At 45.3% G+C, this 19206-nt stretch overlaps 1 protein-coding gene across 4 annotated transcripts in view; it reads left to right on the top strand.

Annotated features, from left to right (window-relative positions):
* The window catches only part of PKD2L1 (polycystin 2 like 1, transient receptor potential cation channel), a 77211-nt gene that overhangs the window by 17485 nt on the left and 40520 nt on the right, over positions 1-19206 (top strand). For all 4 annotated transcript variants that reach the window (XM_070780653.1, XM_070780650.1, XM_070780651.1 and 1 more), the window contains 2 exons: positions 6177-6456; positions 6824-6937. In XM_070780653.1, the coding sequence (XP_070636754.1) occupies positions 6222-6456; positions 6824-6937 (349 nt within the window). In that variant the 5' untranslated portion in view covers positions 6177-6221. The remainder of the gene's footprint in view (positions 1-6176; positions 6457-6823; positions 6938-19206) is intronic.

Below are 19206 nucleotides of genomic sequence, written 5' to 3'. Positions count from 1 at the left end.
CAGTAAAACATGTCTGCCTCTCAGAAACTGTAGTGCGCTGCAGGGACAAGAAGCAGGCAGAGAGATAGAAATCATCATTCCATTCCTCACTGACCTCAGAACGTTGGATCTCCTGCTGCAGAGCCACAAAGCACCTGTTGCTTCTCCCTTGCAGTACTTTTTATGATGATAAACCATCAATTATCTGTATATTTGTTTGATGTTTATCTTCCTCACCAGAGTCTAAATTTCATGGGGCAGGTGGCCCTAAGGATTGCCTTTGCTATTTCAGTAAACATCTGTGGAGTGAATTATGATTAGAATGAGAACTCAGGATGGAAAAAGATGTGGCTTCTCTAATGGGGCTCTCAGAGGGAGGGACAAGGAGGTATGGTGAATGTCTGCCCTGAGAGCCTGAGGTGATGCTGGAAGAGTGAACCCCGAGGGACCTGCCCTGGGGCTCCAGTCTCGCCTCTTCCCAGGCTTGGGACAGTCAGTCGAAGTGCGTCATGTGAAATGTGGTGAGTGGCTCTGAGGAGAAGAACCACATTCTCTCACGTCCTCTTCCCCGAGCCTCTCTATCCTCCATCTCCTTGCCCTCTCATGCCTTTCTTTCTCCTCTCCTCCTCTCTCTTTCTAGCCTGATGTCTCCTACTCAGGTGGAGCTCTTTCCTTCCCTAATCCACCCCCTCCAGCAGGTGGCCTGGTTAACAGTCCACTAACGCACCAGCTGAAGAACCCTGCCTGCCACAGCAGGAGCTCTGCCTAGAAAGGAAGCTGCTAATGGATTATGTCAGGACATGTGAGCTCAGATCCATTTTCTAGGGCTTAGTCAAGTGACAACCTCTTTATTTTTTGGCTGAACTGCGTGGCATGCAGGGTCTTAACCACTGGTCCACCAGGGAAGCCCTAACGCTCTTGTTTTTGGAGATAGTGTCATCTGTCTCTTACCACCTAGGTTTGATTGCTTTCCTCCATCTGTCTAAACCTCTGTAGAAGGTATGGGCAGATGGACAACAATGTCCAGGGGGATCCTTTAGAAATGGGAGGGAAGCTGAGGGTCTCATTCATAAGGATTCCTTTTAGAGAGATGGAAGATGCAAAATGTATTCCAGAAGGACTCTGAAATCAGGGAGGTAAAAGGAAAGGATGAAAAGGCTAACGTGGGTCCTTTTAATGAAGAGGGGGGTCACGTCCAGCCTCTCTGTGAGGTGTCTGATGAAATAAGACAGAGGCTATTTTCTTGCTGTCTGGGCTGGGACAGCTGCTACGGGACTTCATATACCTGGACCTTCCAACTGAACTGACTTGTTCACGTTAATGTATTATGGAGAAGCTGGGGCTCGTGGAGGCCCCCTGGTGTAGTGCTGTGGTGTTTGTTACATGGAAAAGGCAGGGGAGGAGTCCCTTTGGCTTAGCTCACTCAGCTTGCTTTGCTTGATCCACCATGTATGTTTGTTGTTGAAACCTTGGGCTACTCAAATGTCAGTATTTTTACCAGGCAGATGACTGTGGTGGTGTATCAGTGAAGGTTAAGCTCTTATACCAGGCTTCTTTCTTATAGATAAGTGATTTCCAGCGTCTTCCATTGAGAATCATTGCCATAGTGAGCCACTGTTACTTATAAAAGGTTTCTTACTGTTTATGTCTATTGGGGTGAAAAAGGTTGAGTCACTATGTCGAGTACAGAAGGTGGTTTGCAGCTTGCTTCTCCCTGTAGAAACTGGACTGTGGATCACCCTAGAATTCCTTTTTCTAAAGTATGGAAAGTGTTCTATCTCAGAGGAACTTCCAAGGAAAACTTGTAAGGAGATGGACCACAAAATTCCATCTTGTAGACTTTGATGCCTCTGAACTCTTTGTCAAGGCCTATCAGATCCCGGAAGCCCTGGAGAAGCTGGCTGGGATGGGGAGGCTGTGAAAAGGGGTGCGCTGGTGGCAGGCATGGGTAACCCTCTTCCTGCTGACTGCATGAGGAGAACGTGTGACCAAAACTTTTGTCTCACTGAAGCAACAGGACCAAGTCTCCCAAGTGGCTAAGAGGCTTCATGACGAAGAGGTACTTTTGGTTGGAATGAGTAACAAGGCTTGTCATGTGGTTATAAAACTCTTCTAAGAGGTGCTTTCATTGAAAGACGACTTGTATAATACTTTTGAGGTGAAATGCTAGCATTCCATTCTGTTGGTGTCAGCTGAAGTGGAATGGGTGTGGACACAGAGAGTTCTTGGACCCCACTTGTCCTTCAGGGGGCAATGACAACAGAGTCCTGGCTGAAGGTGTCTATCTTAACCACGAACTGCTGTGTCTGAACTGCACTAGGGTGGATGTAATGCCAGGATTATTAAATTCGTTGTGTGCTTTATAGTGCACAGATTATAAAGACTTCTATTTCAGTTCTAAAATAATCCTTAAGTTTAGCAGGACAGGCCTCATTATCAACACTTTGCAGATAGGTAAACAGAGCCTCAGAGGGACTCTTATTGTTGCCCAGAACCATCTGATCAGTGTGTTTTTCAGCCAAGAGTTAAACCCGGGAGTTTTGGTTTCAAGGTCAAGCCCCTTGGGTTTTGCTGAGCCGATAAGAGGCAGTCTGAGCCACAGGACTCCCCTGAAATCAGTTGTTTTTTTTTAACAGAGCAAAGTCAAGTGCCAGTAGGAGCTGGAGGGCATGGAGAACTGCTGGTCATGAAATCATCAGGAGATCCCACTTTATTACCACATTTGCAACTTCTTGAGTAAGATTTAACATCCTAAGAATGCAGAACGGCTTTTGAGAAAATTTCTCAAGCTCTGTTGCATAACCTGTGCCCGCTGTGGGCCTTATAGATTATACTCCATGGGGAGTGCTCAGGACTGAGCAGGGAAACACGTTGGCCAGGTAGGTGACCAAGACAGGTCCCATATCCCTGGCCTTAAGCTCCCTGGGGCCTGGGACCTGTCATGTGATGAACCTCCTTGAGTCCATCCAAACCCCTGCTGATCATAAGCCTCCTTTAGGATATAAAATCACCCAAAGGAATCAGAAACCATCTCCATTTCCTCTCCCCACTTCTTTGGACTCTAGCTTCCTGTCCATCGCCTCTGTCCCAGAGCTCAGTTTTGCAGGCCAAGGGTCCTTTTGCAATTGTTTGAAAAGCCTGTGGGTGAGAGGTAGAAACTCCTGTTGCTTCGCTGTCAGATGGTTTCAGAGCAGATGGGCAGTACAGGCCCGAGTCCTGATCTTTTGTCTTCCCAAAGAAAACCATCACCTTGGAATGTGTCTCATTAACCAGTAAAATGCAAAGAGGGGAACTGTTCTGTCTGTGAGAGCTCACAGAGTTGCTACAGCCCAGTCAGCTACAGCTCAGATGGAGAGTTCATTCCCTTCATAGTGTCCCGGGCTGGGGTGGGAGAGCCATGCAGCAGGCCCTGGGGGTAGGACAGCTGCTGTCTCAGATGCTGAAGTACGCTCATGAGGAGCTGAGCCCAGCCCTGGGTTGTCTGGACTCAGGATCTCTTTGTGGGGATACCTAAGACTGCTCACTTCCACCAGGCTGATGTTTTACTGAGCACAAAGGTGGGTGGGCTTCAGGCCAGAACAGCAGTAGAATAGCCCAGAGAGGGAGTCAAGAGCAGGAGAGAGGGCAGCCCCCACTCCAGCCAGCAAGGAGGAGGTAAGCATCTGCACCTGTAGGGTGCACCCTGCTCTGAGCCACAGCGCATGCCTGTAGGCAAGCGGGGGCCCTTGCTCAGGGCTGGAGCGAGGCACAGGCAAGGATCTCTGGGGGTCCTTGCCAGGGTTTTGATTCAGAAACCTAAGATTAGGGGGAAAAAGCCAATCAGCCTTGCTATTGCTCCTGCTGCATTTTGTGCTCCTGCTCACTGTTCTAGGTCCAGCGTTAAGCAGAGGCTAAGATAAGCTTTTCATACTGTTCATGGGGTTCTCAAGGCAAGAATACTGAAGTGGTTTGCCATTCCCTTCTCCAGTGGACCACATTCTGTCAGATCTCTCCACCATGACCCGCCCGTCTTGGGTTGTCCCACGGGCATGGCTTAGTTTCATTGAGTTAGACAAGGCTGTGATCCTAGTGTGATTAGATTGACTAGTTTTCTGTGAGTATGGTTTCAGTGTGTCTGCCCTCTGATGCCCTCTTGCAACACCAACCGTCTTACTTGGGTTTCTCTTACCTTGGGTGTGGGGTATCTCTTCACGGCTGCTCCAGCAAAGCACAGCCGCTGCTCCTTACCTTGGACGAGGGGTATCTCCTCACTGCTGCCCCTCCTGACCTTCAACGTGGGATAGCTCCTCTAGGCCCGCAAAAGGAGTACATCAAGGCTGTATATTGTCACCCTGCTTATTTAACTTATATGCAGAGTACATCATGAGAAATGCTGGACTGGAAGAAACACAAGCTGGAATCAAGATTGCTGGGAGAAATATCAATAACCTCAGATATGCAGATAACACCACCCTTATGGCAGAAAGTGAAGAGGAACTCAAAAGCCTCTTGATGAAGGTGAAAGTGGAGAGTGAAAAAGTTGGCTTAAACCTCAACATTCAGAAAACGAAGATCATGGCATCCAGTCCCATCACTTCATGGGAAATAGATGGGGAAACAGTGGAAACAGTGTCAGACTTTATTTTTGGGGGCTCCAAAATCACTGCAGATGGTGACTGCAGCCATGAAATTAAAAGATGCTTACTCCTTGGAAGGAAAGTTATGACCAACCTAGATAGCATATTCAAAAGCAGAGGCATTACTTTGCCAACAAAGGTTCGTCTAGTCAAGGCTATGGTTTTTCCAGTAGTCATGTATGGATGTGAGAGTTGGACTGTGAAGAAGGCTGAGCACCGAAGAATTGATGCTTTTGAAATGTGATGTTGGAGAAGACTCTTGAGAGTCCCTTGGACTGCAAGGAGATCCAACCAGTCCATTCTGAAGGAGATCAGCCCTGGGATTTCTTTGGAAGGAATGATGCTCAGGCTGAAACTCCAGTACTTTGGCCACCTCATGCGAAGAGTTGACTCATTGGAAAAGACTCTGATGCTGGGAGGGATTGGAGGCAGGAGGAGAAGGGGATGACAGAGGATGAGATGGCTGGATGGCATCACTGACTCGATGGACGTGAGTCTGGGTGAACTCTGGGAGTTGGTGATGGACAGGGAGGCCTGGCATGCTGTGATTCATGGGGTCGCAAAGAGTCGGACACGACTGAGCGACTGAACTGAACTGAAGATAAGCTTGTCAGCTGAGCTGGGTCCAGATGTACACTCCCCTTAAGGAATCCCAGGTCACACAGCCCTTGCCCTTTGCTCTCTGGTCCGTCTTCCCAATCAGTGCTTAGCCTCTTCCCTAAACAGCTCTGCACCCTGCAGGAAGACCTTTCTGGCAGTATAGCTCAGCTGTAAGCTAGAGTGTGGACCATCTAAGAGGACAGACCTCAGAAAAAAGGATTCAGGTGATCTGAACCTCTGCAGGCGTTCCCCCTCCTCATCTGCGGTCAGAGACCCTGTCACATAAGTGTCTGAAACAGGGGGACCTCCTCTCACGATCCTTGCCCCCAGCTGTGAGGGTGGAATGAGGGAGGAGAGCCCCCCTTCTTCACCCCACCAGGGCTCAGCTCCAGGCGAGACCATAACAGAGCCTCAGACACCATTGACTGGGCCTGGAGGGAGGCAGCACTTTTCAGTCCCTGTGCCTGGCCTGGGTCCGCACCCTGATCCATGGTGGCCTTTTCAGGAGCTTTTAGTGGAAATGAGTTCAGACCTGCAGTGAAGTTCCAAAGCCTCCCTCTGCTCCCAGCCCCACCTACTGCTTTTTCATTACCTCTTCTACCAGGGGGGGGAAGCATCCCTCCCAGGCCCCATCTGCAAGCAGCCCTGCTCTCCCCACAGTGTTTACCTCTCTTGCCCCACCTTCCTTCCAAACCCAGTCTCCACACCTTCCTATTTCCCCATCAAACCCCTGCCTCCCAGCTCCCTCCCACCCTCTTTCTTCTTGTCCCTGCACTTGCTGAGGGGAGAGAGAGCCCCTGACACAGCACTGACGGTCATTCCCCACCCTCCACCTCCTCTGCTCCCTCCCCGCAGCGGGCACAGACTCCCCCTACAAAAGGCTGGAGGCAGAGGCTGCAGGAGACCAGCTGCTCTCACATTCCCTTCCCTTTGCCCTCTGCTGGCTAGGCTAACCTGTGTCTTTGTTCTCTCTTTTTCCAGGTGAGAGTGGGTACCTGAGGTGCCAGGTCCCCTGCCTCATCCCCCATGAATGCTGTGGGAAGCCCCGAGGAGCAGGAGCTACAAGAGCTGGGGAGTGGAGCCTGGGACAACCCCACCTATAGCGGCCCCCCCTCCCCTCGAGGGACCCTCAAGATCTGCACCATCTCCAGTGCAGTGCTGTCTCAACCCCAACCCAAGCAGCCTGAAGATGGACCCCAGGAGAAGGCACACAGGACCCTGGTGTCCAGCTGCTGCCTTCGCATCTGTCACGGCATCAGAGGTGCCTGGTGGGGGGAGGCACCTCCTGAGATACTGGGGTCGGGAGAAGGGGCCAGCTGAGGCTTTGGGAAGGAGATGGGGTTTGTGAACTGTCTGTATCAGATCTGAATGCCCCAGAGTACAGAGGCTAGTGTGGTGGTCTCTCAGAGGGAAAGCCTGGCACGGTCATCTCTTGGGGACCGAGAAGCATATATGGGAGCTAGTTTGAGGGAAGACATGGATGTGATGATACCCTAGCCTGCCCCACCTGAGGTAAGGTGATGGGAAAAGGGCCTGGGGTGGAAACAAGCATAAATTCCAGGGACTAGTTTGTGGGGTAACTGGAAGGAACCCTGCTGTGGGAATTCTGGACATCTCCCTCCCTTTAGGACTTTGGGGAACGACCTTGACTGAGAACACAGCTGAGAACCGGGAGCTGTATGTCAAGACCACCCTGCGGGAGCTTTTGGTATACGTCGTGTTCCTGGTGGACATCTGTCTCTGTGAGTAACGTTTGTCTCTGTGTACATCTGTGTGTGATCAGCACCTGTGTGTACAGCAACTGTGTACACACCTCTGTGGGCAGCGTCTGTGGGGACAGCCTCTACCACTTGTGTGAGCAGACCGTGTCCCAGGATCTTTATATCAATAATAACATTCTATTTTATACTTTTCCAGCTTCAGGCCTTTTAATTAAAAAGAACATGTCACTGAGTTCAGGAGAAAAAGGCAGACTGTGGGAAAACGTCATACAAATTGCTTTGTCGAAAGTTACAAGGGGGAATCCACTTTTTTGTTTGTCTGTTTCGTTTTTAGGGGAATACACTTTTTAAGATCAAGTTCTTGGTACTGACTTAGCAACCACTGCTCTCTGTTGGTAGGTGGAAGTTTTTAACCTTCTGTAAAGAGTGGGTGACACTCTTTTCTGTTCAGAAAAAAATAGTTTAGTGGGTTTCACATAGTTATCATAGACTAGGTTTGATCTACATTTCTTTGGAGGCGGGAAGAAAAAGATTCAGGCATGCCTTAGAACTCACCTCCCTAATAAAAGGGTTAAAGGTGCAAATGGTATTGCAATCAGTGCAGCTAAGATTCTCCCATGTGAGAGAGCACCATGCCACAGGTATGGAGGGAAGCTTATCTGAAACTCTATCTATAGATATAAGCTGGGAAGGTTTGGTCTGTCCCTTGAGAGAAGCAAGTGAAAAGCTAGATCAGTGAGTCATGGAAGAACTGGAGTTAGTGATAAAGATGGATTGAACAGATGCTATAAGGCCTATAGGTAAGTGTGCTTTGTACTTAGTTAATTGCTGCTTTAAGTTCTCACACAAGTGCATTTTGGTTAGTTTGATAGAGTTGTGTGGGTACGTGTGTGTTGACTTGAAGCTGCAGCTTAGATCATACAGCTAAGGTGCCTCCATTACTAGATGACTTTATACCTCACAGAGGGCTTCCCTGGTAGCTCAGCTTAAAGAATCCACTTGCAATGCAGGAGACCCCAGTTCAATTTCTGGGTCGGGAAGATCCCCTGGAGAAAGGTTAGGTTACCCACTTCAGTATTCTTGGGCTTCCCTGGTGGCTCAGATGGTAAAAAAAAAAAATCTCCCTGCAATGCAGGAGACCTGGATTCGATGCCTGGGTTGGGAAGATCCCCTGGAGGAGGGTATGGCAACTCAGTCTAGTATTCTTGTCTGGAGAATCCCTATGGGTAGAGAAGCCGGGTGGGCTACAGTCCACAGGGAGGCAAAGAGTTGCACATGACTGAGCAACTGAGCACAGCACAGCACATACCTCACAGAAGTCTCTGCTCTTTCTAGGTTGCATAAATATTCTGCAAGTAGAATCTGAAGATCTGATAATATAATTTTGGTTAAAAATGTCATCATGTTTGTGAGCCACCCACATTTAAATGAGCCCTCTAGGAAAGCTGAGCACTTGTTTTGGTTGGACTTGGTTGGGACTCATTCTTTGGGGAGAGGAGGGTAGCTCTGTGTTTGCCATAGGCCATCAGCATGGAGTGAAAGGAGACAGAGCATGTGGGGAGCAACAGTCGACCCAGGGTATGTTTTGTGGGACCCATTTTATTCCTCTTAGCAAATGACTGTCAGAAATTCATGTGTTGACATACTGTCTTTTTGTCTCAACCATCTGCCAGGAAGGAGTGTTTCTCTCTGTTTTCAGATCCTATGACAGCAGCTGTAACATGCAGGCAGAGCCTTTCTTTATAAACGACTAGAATGTCTCTATTTCCAGAGCAAGATCGGGAGGTTTCTGGATCCCCAGAGTTAGAGTGAACCATTCTGGCTTCTGGGTGGGAAGCTACAGTTCTCAGAGCCCAGTAGTCCATCCGCTCACATTCTCCACTTTTTGAGATCCCAACACACTGCCGAATACTAGGTGGTCTGTAACTTGCCAAAGTCTGAGTCATAGACTCAATCCAATGATCACAGAAACTTTGAGTGGCCAGGAGCTTTACAGGTCATCTAGTTCAAAGAGATAGAAATCCTTTCTCCTTGATCCTCCCTGTGGAGCATCCGTGAGAGTTTCACTGTTTCATGAGGCAGCCCTATTTCCTTCCATCCACGGAGCTCCCCCTTCTGTACCAGACCTTGGACCAGACCTTGGACTGAGATATGCAGAGATGACTGATCCCTGGGCCTTTCAGGGGCTCAACCTTCTCCTTTTTGAGAACTTCCTTCTATTGAGCCATCTACTTCCCTGTTACTCTCCAAAGTGACAATTCTTCAGCTGTGTGAATGAATGTGGTGATCTGTTCTCTGGATTAGATACCTGCTAATTTCCCACTAAGCCAGTCATTATAAAATGGTTTCCAGAAGTGGTATTATGCAGCGACTGAAGGCATGGGCTCTGAATTTACACAGACTTGGGTTCAAACACCATGTTCTACCATTTACCAGGTGAGGGACCTTGAGTAAGTAGCTTAACTTCTTTGAGGTTTCGTTTTCTCTTCTATACCTACCCAATCCAATAGGATTATTACATGAGATACATGAAGTAAGATCCATGGAGTCATTACCTCCATGCCTAGCATATATATTCCATAATGCTCACCATCCTGATTGCTTGTCTCCAGGTCTGATCTATATGATACCCCTAATGGACAAAATACTCCATAGTCAATCCAACCAGTTCAGAGTTCTGTGATGCTGTTACTCCAGAACTGAGGGATGTATGAGGACAGGCAGAGGAAGTAATGTCTGAACTAAAACCTGAATGAGGAGGAGAATTCTGCTCCCTGAAAGGTGAAGATGAGTAAGTTTCTGGGAAAAGGGAATAATGTGTGCCAAGCCCCAGAAATGACAGAGGGCATAGTTTAGTGAGAGTGCCTCAGTGTGGCTGGAACAGGGATTTGAAGAACAAAGTGTAAAGGAAGACAAGGCCAGCTGTTTAAGCAGAGGGTGTTGTGAAGGGCTTTATAAAGTATAATAAGTAATTGGAATATTATCCTGAGGACCCTGTAAAGACTTATAAGTACAGACTGCCAGCTCCCTCAAGAACTTTCTTTTGAAAGAGAATTTGGAGGTCTTCATATTCTGATGATTCCTACAACATGCAATAAAATATCACTAATACCAGTTTCCTAGGCCCCCTCCTCTCACAGCCCCTTCCTTGCTTCAGGCTAATTTTCAGGTAACACAGAGCCTTTGACAAGGTCTCAGTAGGGCTTCTTTGGTGCTCTCCAGGGTCCTGACCTCACCTTTCTAGCATCTTCGCTTGTTCACTCAGCCTCCCTGAGCTCTGGCCATCTGCAACTAGACTAAATATTCTCAGTGGGGATGGTGTAGCCCCCAAGGGGGTGAAAATAGTTGCCTTCAGGGAAAAACAACCCTGCTTAGCTATTTCTATAGCTTTTGGATCTCCAAAGGACCCTAGTACATGAGCTAATGTAGAAAATGTATGTGATATTAAAATTTAATTAGGGTATAGGGTGATTAGGAAAAAATGTCTAAAGAGGCTCCTGGGTTAGGGTACAATGCAAAAAAATGTTAAGAAACACTAGACTATGCCTACTTTAATTTTGCTAGTTAGTGTGCTGACTAAACTCTCCTGCCTAAGGATAGGGATGCAAGTCCCAGCCATTGAATCTGGCATAAAGCAGAATGGCTATTGTTCTATCAGGATGCTGTCTTCTAAGAACTGCCGTGACATCTGGTTGGATATGTACTGTATCAATTTGCTTTTTTCCCCATGAGTTCCTGAGACTAGGTTCAGCTGCTATAGGACACATATTTGGCATTAAGCTATGGCATAATGGAAAGATCAGGATATTGGAGTCAGAAAAACTAGATTCAGATGCCAGCTCTTCTCCTTACTAGTTTTGTGATTTTAAGTACTTCCTTGTTGGTAGAACAAGGCTAATAATACTTATGGAGATAATGTATAAAGAACCTCACACAATCATTGATAGTAGTTATCTTTGTGCTAAGGGGATTTCCAAATACTCGGACTTTTAGTCTGCTGGTAAAAAAAGTACCTTTCAAGAAAGAAGCAAGTCTGAAAAGACTGTATATTGTAGGATTCTGACTATATGACATTCTGGAAAAGGCAAAACTATGGAGATAGTGGAAGGACCTCTCACTTCCACACACACAGAGCCAGGGTGGTACCTGTTATGACTGATGAGGTTATGTTGCCACATTGTCATCATCCAAAGTCCATACTTCACATTATGGTTCACTCTTGGTGCTGTGTATTCTGTGGGTTTAGAATGGAATTCTCCAGGCAGGAATACTGGAGTGGGTAGCCTTTCCCTTCTCCAGGGGATCTTCCCAACCCAGGGATCGAACCCAGGTCACGTGCGTTGCAGGCAGATTCTTTACCAGCTGAGTCACAAGGGGGCCATACACCATAGTATATGACTGATGAAGTTCTGTTGCCTCACATCAGATTGTGTGCTTTCACTTGGAATTATATCATAGTTCCTCATGTTTCTAAGTGTTTTTCATATTTTCATTTTAATGACTACAGTCACACCTCAGTTAACTAAAACATTTCTCCTGTTATTTCAGTATTTGCCAAGAATAGGTAAATATATCTATACTTGCTGCTTTTTTTCACCACTTTTGTTGAATTACCTCCTTGGAATTTCCAGGGAGAGAGGTTACTATGCCAAAGACAGGACTGTCTTCTTAGTGCTTGCTATGTGTTGTTATTTTGCCTCTGTAAGCAATCATATAAATATATTATATTGCTAGCATTGTAAGATCACACCAATTTTGTCACAACTTTGATAACATTGAATATTCTTATTTATAATTTTTATTATTAAATAGGCATAACAGTATAGTTTGCCTTAATTTATTTGTCTGTGGTCACTAGTGAGGATGGACAGTTTTCTCATGTTTTAATATATTATGTGTTTATTTTTGTATAAATTGCATAAGAAATACATTTTAAGAAGAGCAAGGAAGAAGATTGGGGGTGAAGTTTGGCACATTAGACCCTAGGTGAGGGACCAACCACCAAGGGGCTCACTTCCAAGATGTGGGTTCCTGGGGCTGGAAAGAATAGTCAGCTAGGTCACCTATCACCTGCACAGCAATTTGGCCTGGGATGGGCACCAGTAAACCAGGGTGGTTAGCCATACTAATTACATTTCTTCTCCATTATGCTTTGGATCAGGAACTGGGTGGATCTAGACACCAGGGTATTTGGAGTCTCATCTGGTTAAAATAAATCTGTCTTTTTGATAGAGGCATTATGGGTGAACTATCAATCTTTACATAATAACCATATCAGTTGTGCTTTCACACCTGTTATCTCATTTGATCCTGACAGCAATCCTGTAAGGAGTAGATACTATTATTTCCGTTCCACAGCTTAGAAAGCTGTTATGATTGTCATTATGAATAGTCCAGGAATGATCAATAATTCAGTCTGGTTCCTGATGGGTAGAGTCGCTCCTATTTCTGGGCAGAGAAAGTGCTTAAGAATGATCTTCCTGCCCCCTACCCTTCCCGCCCACCATCATGCTATTTCTGAAAGGGCTTCCAGCCTTTTGCCTTCTTGGCAGGATGGCTGTAGCCTTTTGTTGACGGAGAAGACATTGAAGGTCTTTGTGTAGAAACAATGGCTGTTTGTTTTAGGAGACAGCATTGTTATCTCAAAGGCACACCTGGGACTGTCCCTCACTCCCCTCGAATAGAAGCAGCTCTGAGCCAAGACAAGGCTGGGTCTGGTCACCATGGAGCTGTGGAGGAGGGCAAAGACCGTTGGCCTTTGGCGACTTATATCTACACACCAATTAACGTCAATTGGATGCTCTTTATCCACTACTGGTTGTCAGGAAATGCCGGCCTCTGTTCACTCAGCTTTCTTTTAGTAGATTTTAAGGTTCTGTCTGTAGACTGATGGAATCTTACACTAACAGGAGAGGCTGGAGTAAGCTTGGAGATTAGGAAGAATATGTCTTTTTTTTTTTTAGATTGAGATACAATTGATAATGTACCATTGTCTTAGTTTTAGATGTATAACATGATGGTCTGATATACTTATATATTGTTAAAGGATTACCACAGTAAGTGTAGTTAAGTTTAGTTTATCAGTACACATAATTACAGTTTTTTTTTCTTATAATGAGAACTTTTAAGATCTACTTTCTTAGCTGCTTTTCAAATATAGTCACCAGCCCTGTGGCCCAAGACTTACTTCTTATAACTGGAAATCTTTACATTTTGACCACTTTCACCCATTTTGCCCACCTCCTGTGTCTGGTAACCACCAATCTGTTCTCTGTATCTATGAGTTCAGGAGGTTGAGATGGTTTTCTTTTTGTTTGTTTGTTTTTTTGGTTTCTTTGTTTTTTAAGATTCTACCAGTAAGTAAAGTCACACAGTGTTTCTCTCTTTACATACACACATACACGCATCACCTTCTCTATCCATTCATCCATCAGTGTTTCCGTGTCTTGGTTATTGCAAATAATATTGCAGTAAACATAGGGATGTACAGATTTCATTTCCTTTGAATAAATACCTAGAAATAAAATTACTGGATCATATGATAATTTTATTTTTAATATTTTGAGAAACCGTCATAGAAGATGGCTTTCTTAACTGAGTGTCCCTAGAATTAACAAAGAAAGGAACAGAAAGATATTAGAGGTTAAGGACATATCTTTAGGTGAGCCCCCATGTGGCTGTAATGATGGCAGAAGATAATTGGTCATATAGAATCATAACCTTAGTGAAGGCACAGTGGTGATGGAGATAGTATGGGACCTGGAATAAGATGACTTCCTTCAAATGATGGTGAGACCAGTTATTAGACATGTGCCTTTGATAAGATCTAGGTCAAGATATTTAAATCCATGGAGGCTTTGATTTCCTTGTATTTCAAATGAGGATAATGTCTGCTTTGTGAGACTAGTGGAAAACAAAAAAGGTACTTAATATGGTGCTTGGCGTAGAGTAGCCTTTCAATAAATATCAGTTGTCATTCCACATCATTTCCATAAATTTGGAAAATACGGAAATGAAAAGTTTAACCCACCAGAACCTGAGATCTGTTTGAAAATACCAGTATAATGCTTAGCAAGGATCAGAAAGACTAGCCCTCCAGATGAGGTTGCCAAAGATTAAGAATGGCCATGAGGGGGCTTCCCTGGTGGTCCAGTGGCTAAGACTCCATGCTCCCAATGCAGGGGTCCGGGTTTTGATCCCTGGTTAGGGAACTGGATCTCACATGCCACAGCTAAGAGTTTGCTGGTCACAACTAAGACCTGGCACAGTCAAAAAAAAAAAAAAAAGATGACCGTGGGATAATAACTGCATGCCTCTACTAGCATACTTAGTTAACCATGGCCCGTCCAGACCCAGAGAATTAAGATGTCCTTCAGTACGAGAGTGAGATGATCTGAGTCAAGTAAACCTAAATGATAGAGATTTAGGCCCTACCAGCAGGCTTTGGGGCTTCCCTGGTGGCTCAGGGAGTAAAGAATCCACCTACAGTGCAGGAGACCTGGGTTCGATCCCTGGATTAGAAAAATGCCCTGGAGGAGGGCATGGCTACCCACTCCAGTATTCTTACCTAGGGAACCCCCACGGACCGAGGAGCCTGGCAGGCTGCAGTCCATGGAGTTGCAAAGAGTCAGACATGACTGAGTGACTACGCATAGCACAGCACAGCAGGCTTTGATCTGTGTTTGCTGTAGCAGAATTCCCTGGTGCCCTGGAATTTCCAGGGCCTGGATCACTATTATAAGACCAGCGGGTCTGGACATATCCTACAGTCCAGTGCTGAATGATAACTTGTCATTTAGTTTACTCCCATTTGGGGGGCTGTCACTGGTCTCTAGAAACAAACCGTACATTTAAATGCTAGATCTTAGGATCAGGGAAAGGGTTTTTCAGAACTATGACTATGCTTGAGGCTTCCCAGGTGGGTCAGTGGTAAAGAATCCACCTGCCAATACAGGAGACACAGGTTTGATCCTTGGATCGGGAAGATCCCTGGAGAAGAAAATGGCAACCTATTCTAATATTCATGCTTAGGAAATCCCATGGACAGAGGATCCTGGCAAAAGAGTCATACATGACTTAACAACTAAACAACAACAGCAACATGACCATGCTTCAGTCAAGTGCAGAAGTGCAGGCACCACTAGCTGATGAAATCTGGGGCACTGCCAGTGTAAGTGGCTAGAGGAAGAACACATAGTTCATATTTATAAGGCATGAGTCTGAGTGCTGACTCTGCCTCTTGCCAGCTAAATGACCTGAGCTAGTCAAATAACTCTGAACCTCATGATTCATAGGAAACTGCTCGTGGATAAGGTGGAATAATCACCCCATGTCTGACCAGCTATACGGAGATGTTGCAGGGGAAAGGTCTCTGTAAAGTATGTAATACGGTATGTAGATAAGGGATTATAATAATACTGATAATGATCTCTTTACAGTGTGGGATGGTGGCAGGAGAAAGTCTAGGGTTTTAAGTTCAGGCAGATTCTCAAGTCTGGGTGGAGGCTAGTCACAGAAATAGGCAAAGGGCAGTGGTTCTCAAAGGTGTGCTCTAAGGACACCTGGATATATCCTGAGACCCTTTCAGGGGTTCTTGAGAACAAAATGTTTGTGAACCACTGACTTAGAGGATGAGTCTGAGCTAGTCAAACCAAATTATTTCACAACATTGAGGAAAAGGACAAATGAGACAAAGAGAGCTTATTAGGAAAAAGTTCAGATGAAGGGCAAGAGCCTGGGTATTTACACATTGACTCATTCAAACATATATGAAGTCCTGGCTTCCCTAGTGGCTCAACTGGTAAAGAATTGAGACCTGGGTTCAATCCCTGGGTGGGGAAGATCCCCTGGAGAAGGAAATAGCAACCTACTCCAGCATTCTTGCCTGGAGAATTCCATGGACAGAGGAACTGGGCAGGCTACAGTCCATGGGATCTCAAAGAGTCAGACATGACTGAATGACTAACTTTCACCTTTCGCTATGTCAGGCCCTAGGCCAACTGTAAAAGGGTTTGAAATACAGAGATTCATCCTCTGCCCTCAAGGAGGAAAGATGGTAGAAATGTAAAGCAACAGTGTCATGGTGTGATGAATACAGTGGTGAACAGGTACTCTGGACCATGGCAAGATGTGGGGGGCGAAATGGTCAGAGCAATCTGGGAACGTTCACAGCTCCCAGAGGCAGGCAAGCGTTTGCATCTGAGGAGACCCAGAGTCAATGCCAGAGAGGCCTAAAGTCATTGCTGTTTGCTGGCTTGTTTGTTTTAACATCATTGGCTTTCAGCCTGGAGGAGGCAGGGGTTGGAGGAGGTAGCCAGAGCCAGCTAAGGCCTCAGACTATAGAAACACAAGAGCTTTGCTGTATTCCGAGTCTGAAAAGATAAGTATAACAGGAAAATGTAAAATAGTATTTTTCCTCATTCCTTACAAAAAATTCCAACCCCCCCAAAAAAATTTCTGGGAACCTCTTTATTGAAATGTTAACTAATACACAGTCCTTGTTTTAAAAAGTCCAATAAGGCCACTGTTATTAACCACTATTAACAGTTTGGTGTGTATCATTTGAGCCATTTTCTAGGCACATAAGAAATGGTGGTGGTGGTGGTTTAGTCTCTAAGTTATGTCCAACTCTTGCGACCCCATGGATTGTAGCCCACCAGGCTCCCCTGTCCATGAGGTTTCCTAGGCAAGAATACTGGAGTGGGTTGCCATTTCCTTCTCCAGGGGGATCTTCCAGACCCAGAGACTGAACCCATATCTGCTGCTTGCAGGCCGATTCTTTACAGCTGAGAGCTTATGGTGAACGATGTCGGATTCCTGATCTCTGAAGAAGATTTAGCTTCAGGACCAGGGACCAGGCTTGATCACTCAAGAGCTTTTGTGTAGCAGTTTTATTAAAGTATGAAAAGAGACAGAGAAAGCTTATGATATAGACATCAGAAGGGGGATGAGGAGTGCCCACCAGCGAGTTTTAGCAAAGCAGTTATAGGTTTTAAATTGGTTATCACAATAAATCAAAAGAATGTCTCAAGGTTCCATGGGGTCTAAAAGAGTCTGACACAACTAAATACACACACACAGACCCACTTCGACAATTTGCGTTTTAAGATAACAGGATTAGTCAGAAGGTTGTTTTTTTTTTTTTTTAAACTTTACAATATTGTATTAGTTTTGCCAAATATCAAAATGAATCCGCCACAGATATACTGAGGTACCATTTCACGCCAGTCAGAATGGCTGCAATCCAAAAGTCTACAAGCAATAAATGCTGGAGAGGGTGTGGAGAAAAGGGAACCCTCTTACACTGTTGGTGGGAATGCAAACGAGTACAGCCACTATGGAGAACAGTGTGGAGATTCCTTAAAAAACAGGAAATAGAACTGCCTTATGATCCAGCAATCCCACTGCTGGGCATACACACTGAGGAAACCAGAAGGGAAGGAGACACGTGTACCCCAATGTTCATCGCAGCACTGTTTATAATAGCCAGGACATGGAAGCAACCTAGATGTCCATCAGCAGATGAATGGATAAGAAAGCTGTGGTACATATACCCAATGGAGTATTACTCAGCCATTAAAAAGAATACATTTGAATCAGTTCTAATGAAGTGGATGAAACTGGAGCCTATTACACAGAGTGAAGTAAGCCAGAAAGAAAAACACCAATACAGTATACTAACGCATATATATGGAATTTAGAAAGATGGTAACAATAACCCTATGTACGAGACAGCAAAAGAGACACTGATGTATAGAACTGAAGGTTTTTAAGAAGGAGAAACTTCTCAACCAGGATACATAGTTGTTCTATAATCCTCCAGTTCAGTTCAGTTGCTCAGTTGTGTCTGACTCTTTGTGACCCCATGAATCCCAGCATGCCAACCTCCATGTCCATCACCAACTCCCAGAGTTCACCCAAACTCATGTCCATCGAGTCGGTGATGCCATCCAGCCATCTCATCCTCTGTCGTCCCCTTCTCCTCCTGCCCCCAATCCCTCCCAGCATCAGAGTCTTTTCCAATGAGTCAGCTCATCGCATGAGGTGGCCCAAGTATTGGAGTTTCAGCCTCAGCATCAGTCCTTCCAAAGAACACCCAACTGGTCTCCTTTAGGATGGACTGGTTGGATCTCCTTGCAGTCCAAGGGACTCTCAAGAGTCTTCTCCAGCACCACAGTTCAAAAGCATCAATTCTTCAGTGCTCAGCTTTCTTTATAGTCCAACTCTCACATCCATACATGACCACTGGAAAAACCATGGCCTTGACTAGATGGACATTTGTTGGCAAAGTAATATCTCTGCTTTTGAATATGCTATCTAGGTTGGTCATAACTTTACTTCCAAGGAGTAAGCATCTTTTAATTTCATAGCTGCAATCACCATCTGCAGTGATTTTGGAGCCCAGAAAAATAAAGTCTGACACTGTTTCCACTGTTTCCCCATCTATTTGCCATGGAGTGATGGGACCAAATGTCATGATCTTCGTTTTCTGAATATTGAGCTTTAAGCCAACTTTTTCACTCTCCTCTTTTACTTTCATCAAGAGGCTTTTTAGTTCCTCTTCACTTTCTGCCATAAGGGTGGTGTCATCTGCATATCTGAGATTATTGGTATATCTCCCAGCAATCTTGATTCCAGCTTGTGCTTCTTCCAGCCCAGCGTTTCTCATGATGTACTCTGCATATAAGTTAAATAAGCAGGGTGACAATATACAACCTTGACGTACTCCTTTTCCTATTTGGAACCAGTCTGTTGTTCCATGTCCAGTTCTAACTGTTGCTTCCTGACCTGCATACAGATTTCTCAAGAGGCAGGTCAGGTGGCCTGGTATTTCCATCTCTTTCAGAATTTTCCACAGTTTATTGTGATCTACACAGTCAGAGGCTTTGGCATAGTCAATAAAGCAGAAATAGATGTTTTTCTGGAGCTCTCTTGCTTTTTTGATGATCCAGCGGATGTTGGCAATTTGATCTCTGGTTCCTCTGCTTTTTCTAAAACCAGCTTGAACACCTGGAAGTTCACGGTTCACATATTGCTGAAGCCTGGCTTGGAGAATTTTGAGCATTACTTTACTAGCATGTGAGATGAATGCAATTTTGCAGTAGTTTGAGCATTCTTTGGCATTGCCTTTCTTTGAGATTGGAATGAAAACTGACCTTTTCCAGTCCTGTGGCCACTGCTGAGTTTTCTAAATTTACTGGCATATTGAGTGCAGCACTTTCACAGCATCATCTTTCAGGATTTGAAATAACTCAACTGGAATTCCATCACCTCCACTAGCTTTGTTCGTA

This window comes from Bos indicus, chromosome 26, assembly GCF_029378745.1.
Source record: "Bos indicus isolate NIAB-ARS_2022 breed Sahiwal x Tharparkar chromosome 26, NIAB-ARS_B.indTharparkar_mat_pri_1.0, whole genome shotgun sequence".
Classification (NCBI taxonomy): Eukaryota; Metazoa; Chordata; class Mammalia; order Artiodactyla; family Bovidae; genus Bos; species Bos indicus.
This window is presented reverse-complemented; position numbering and strand designations above follow the sequence as displayed.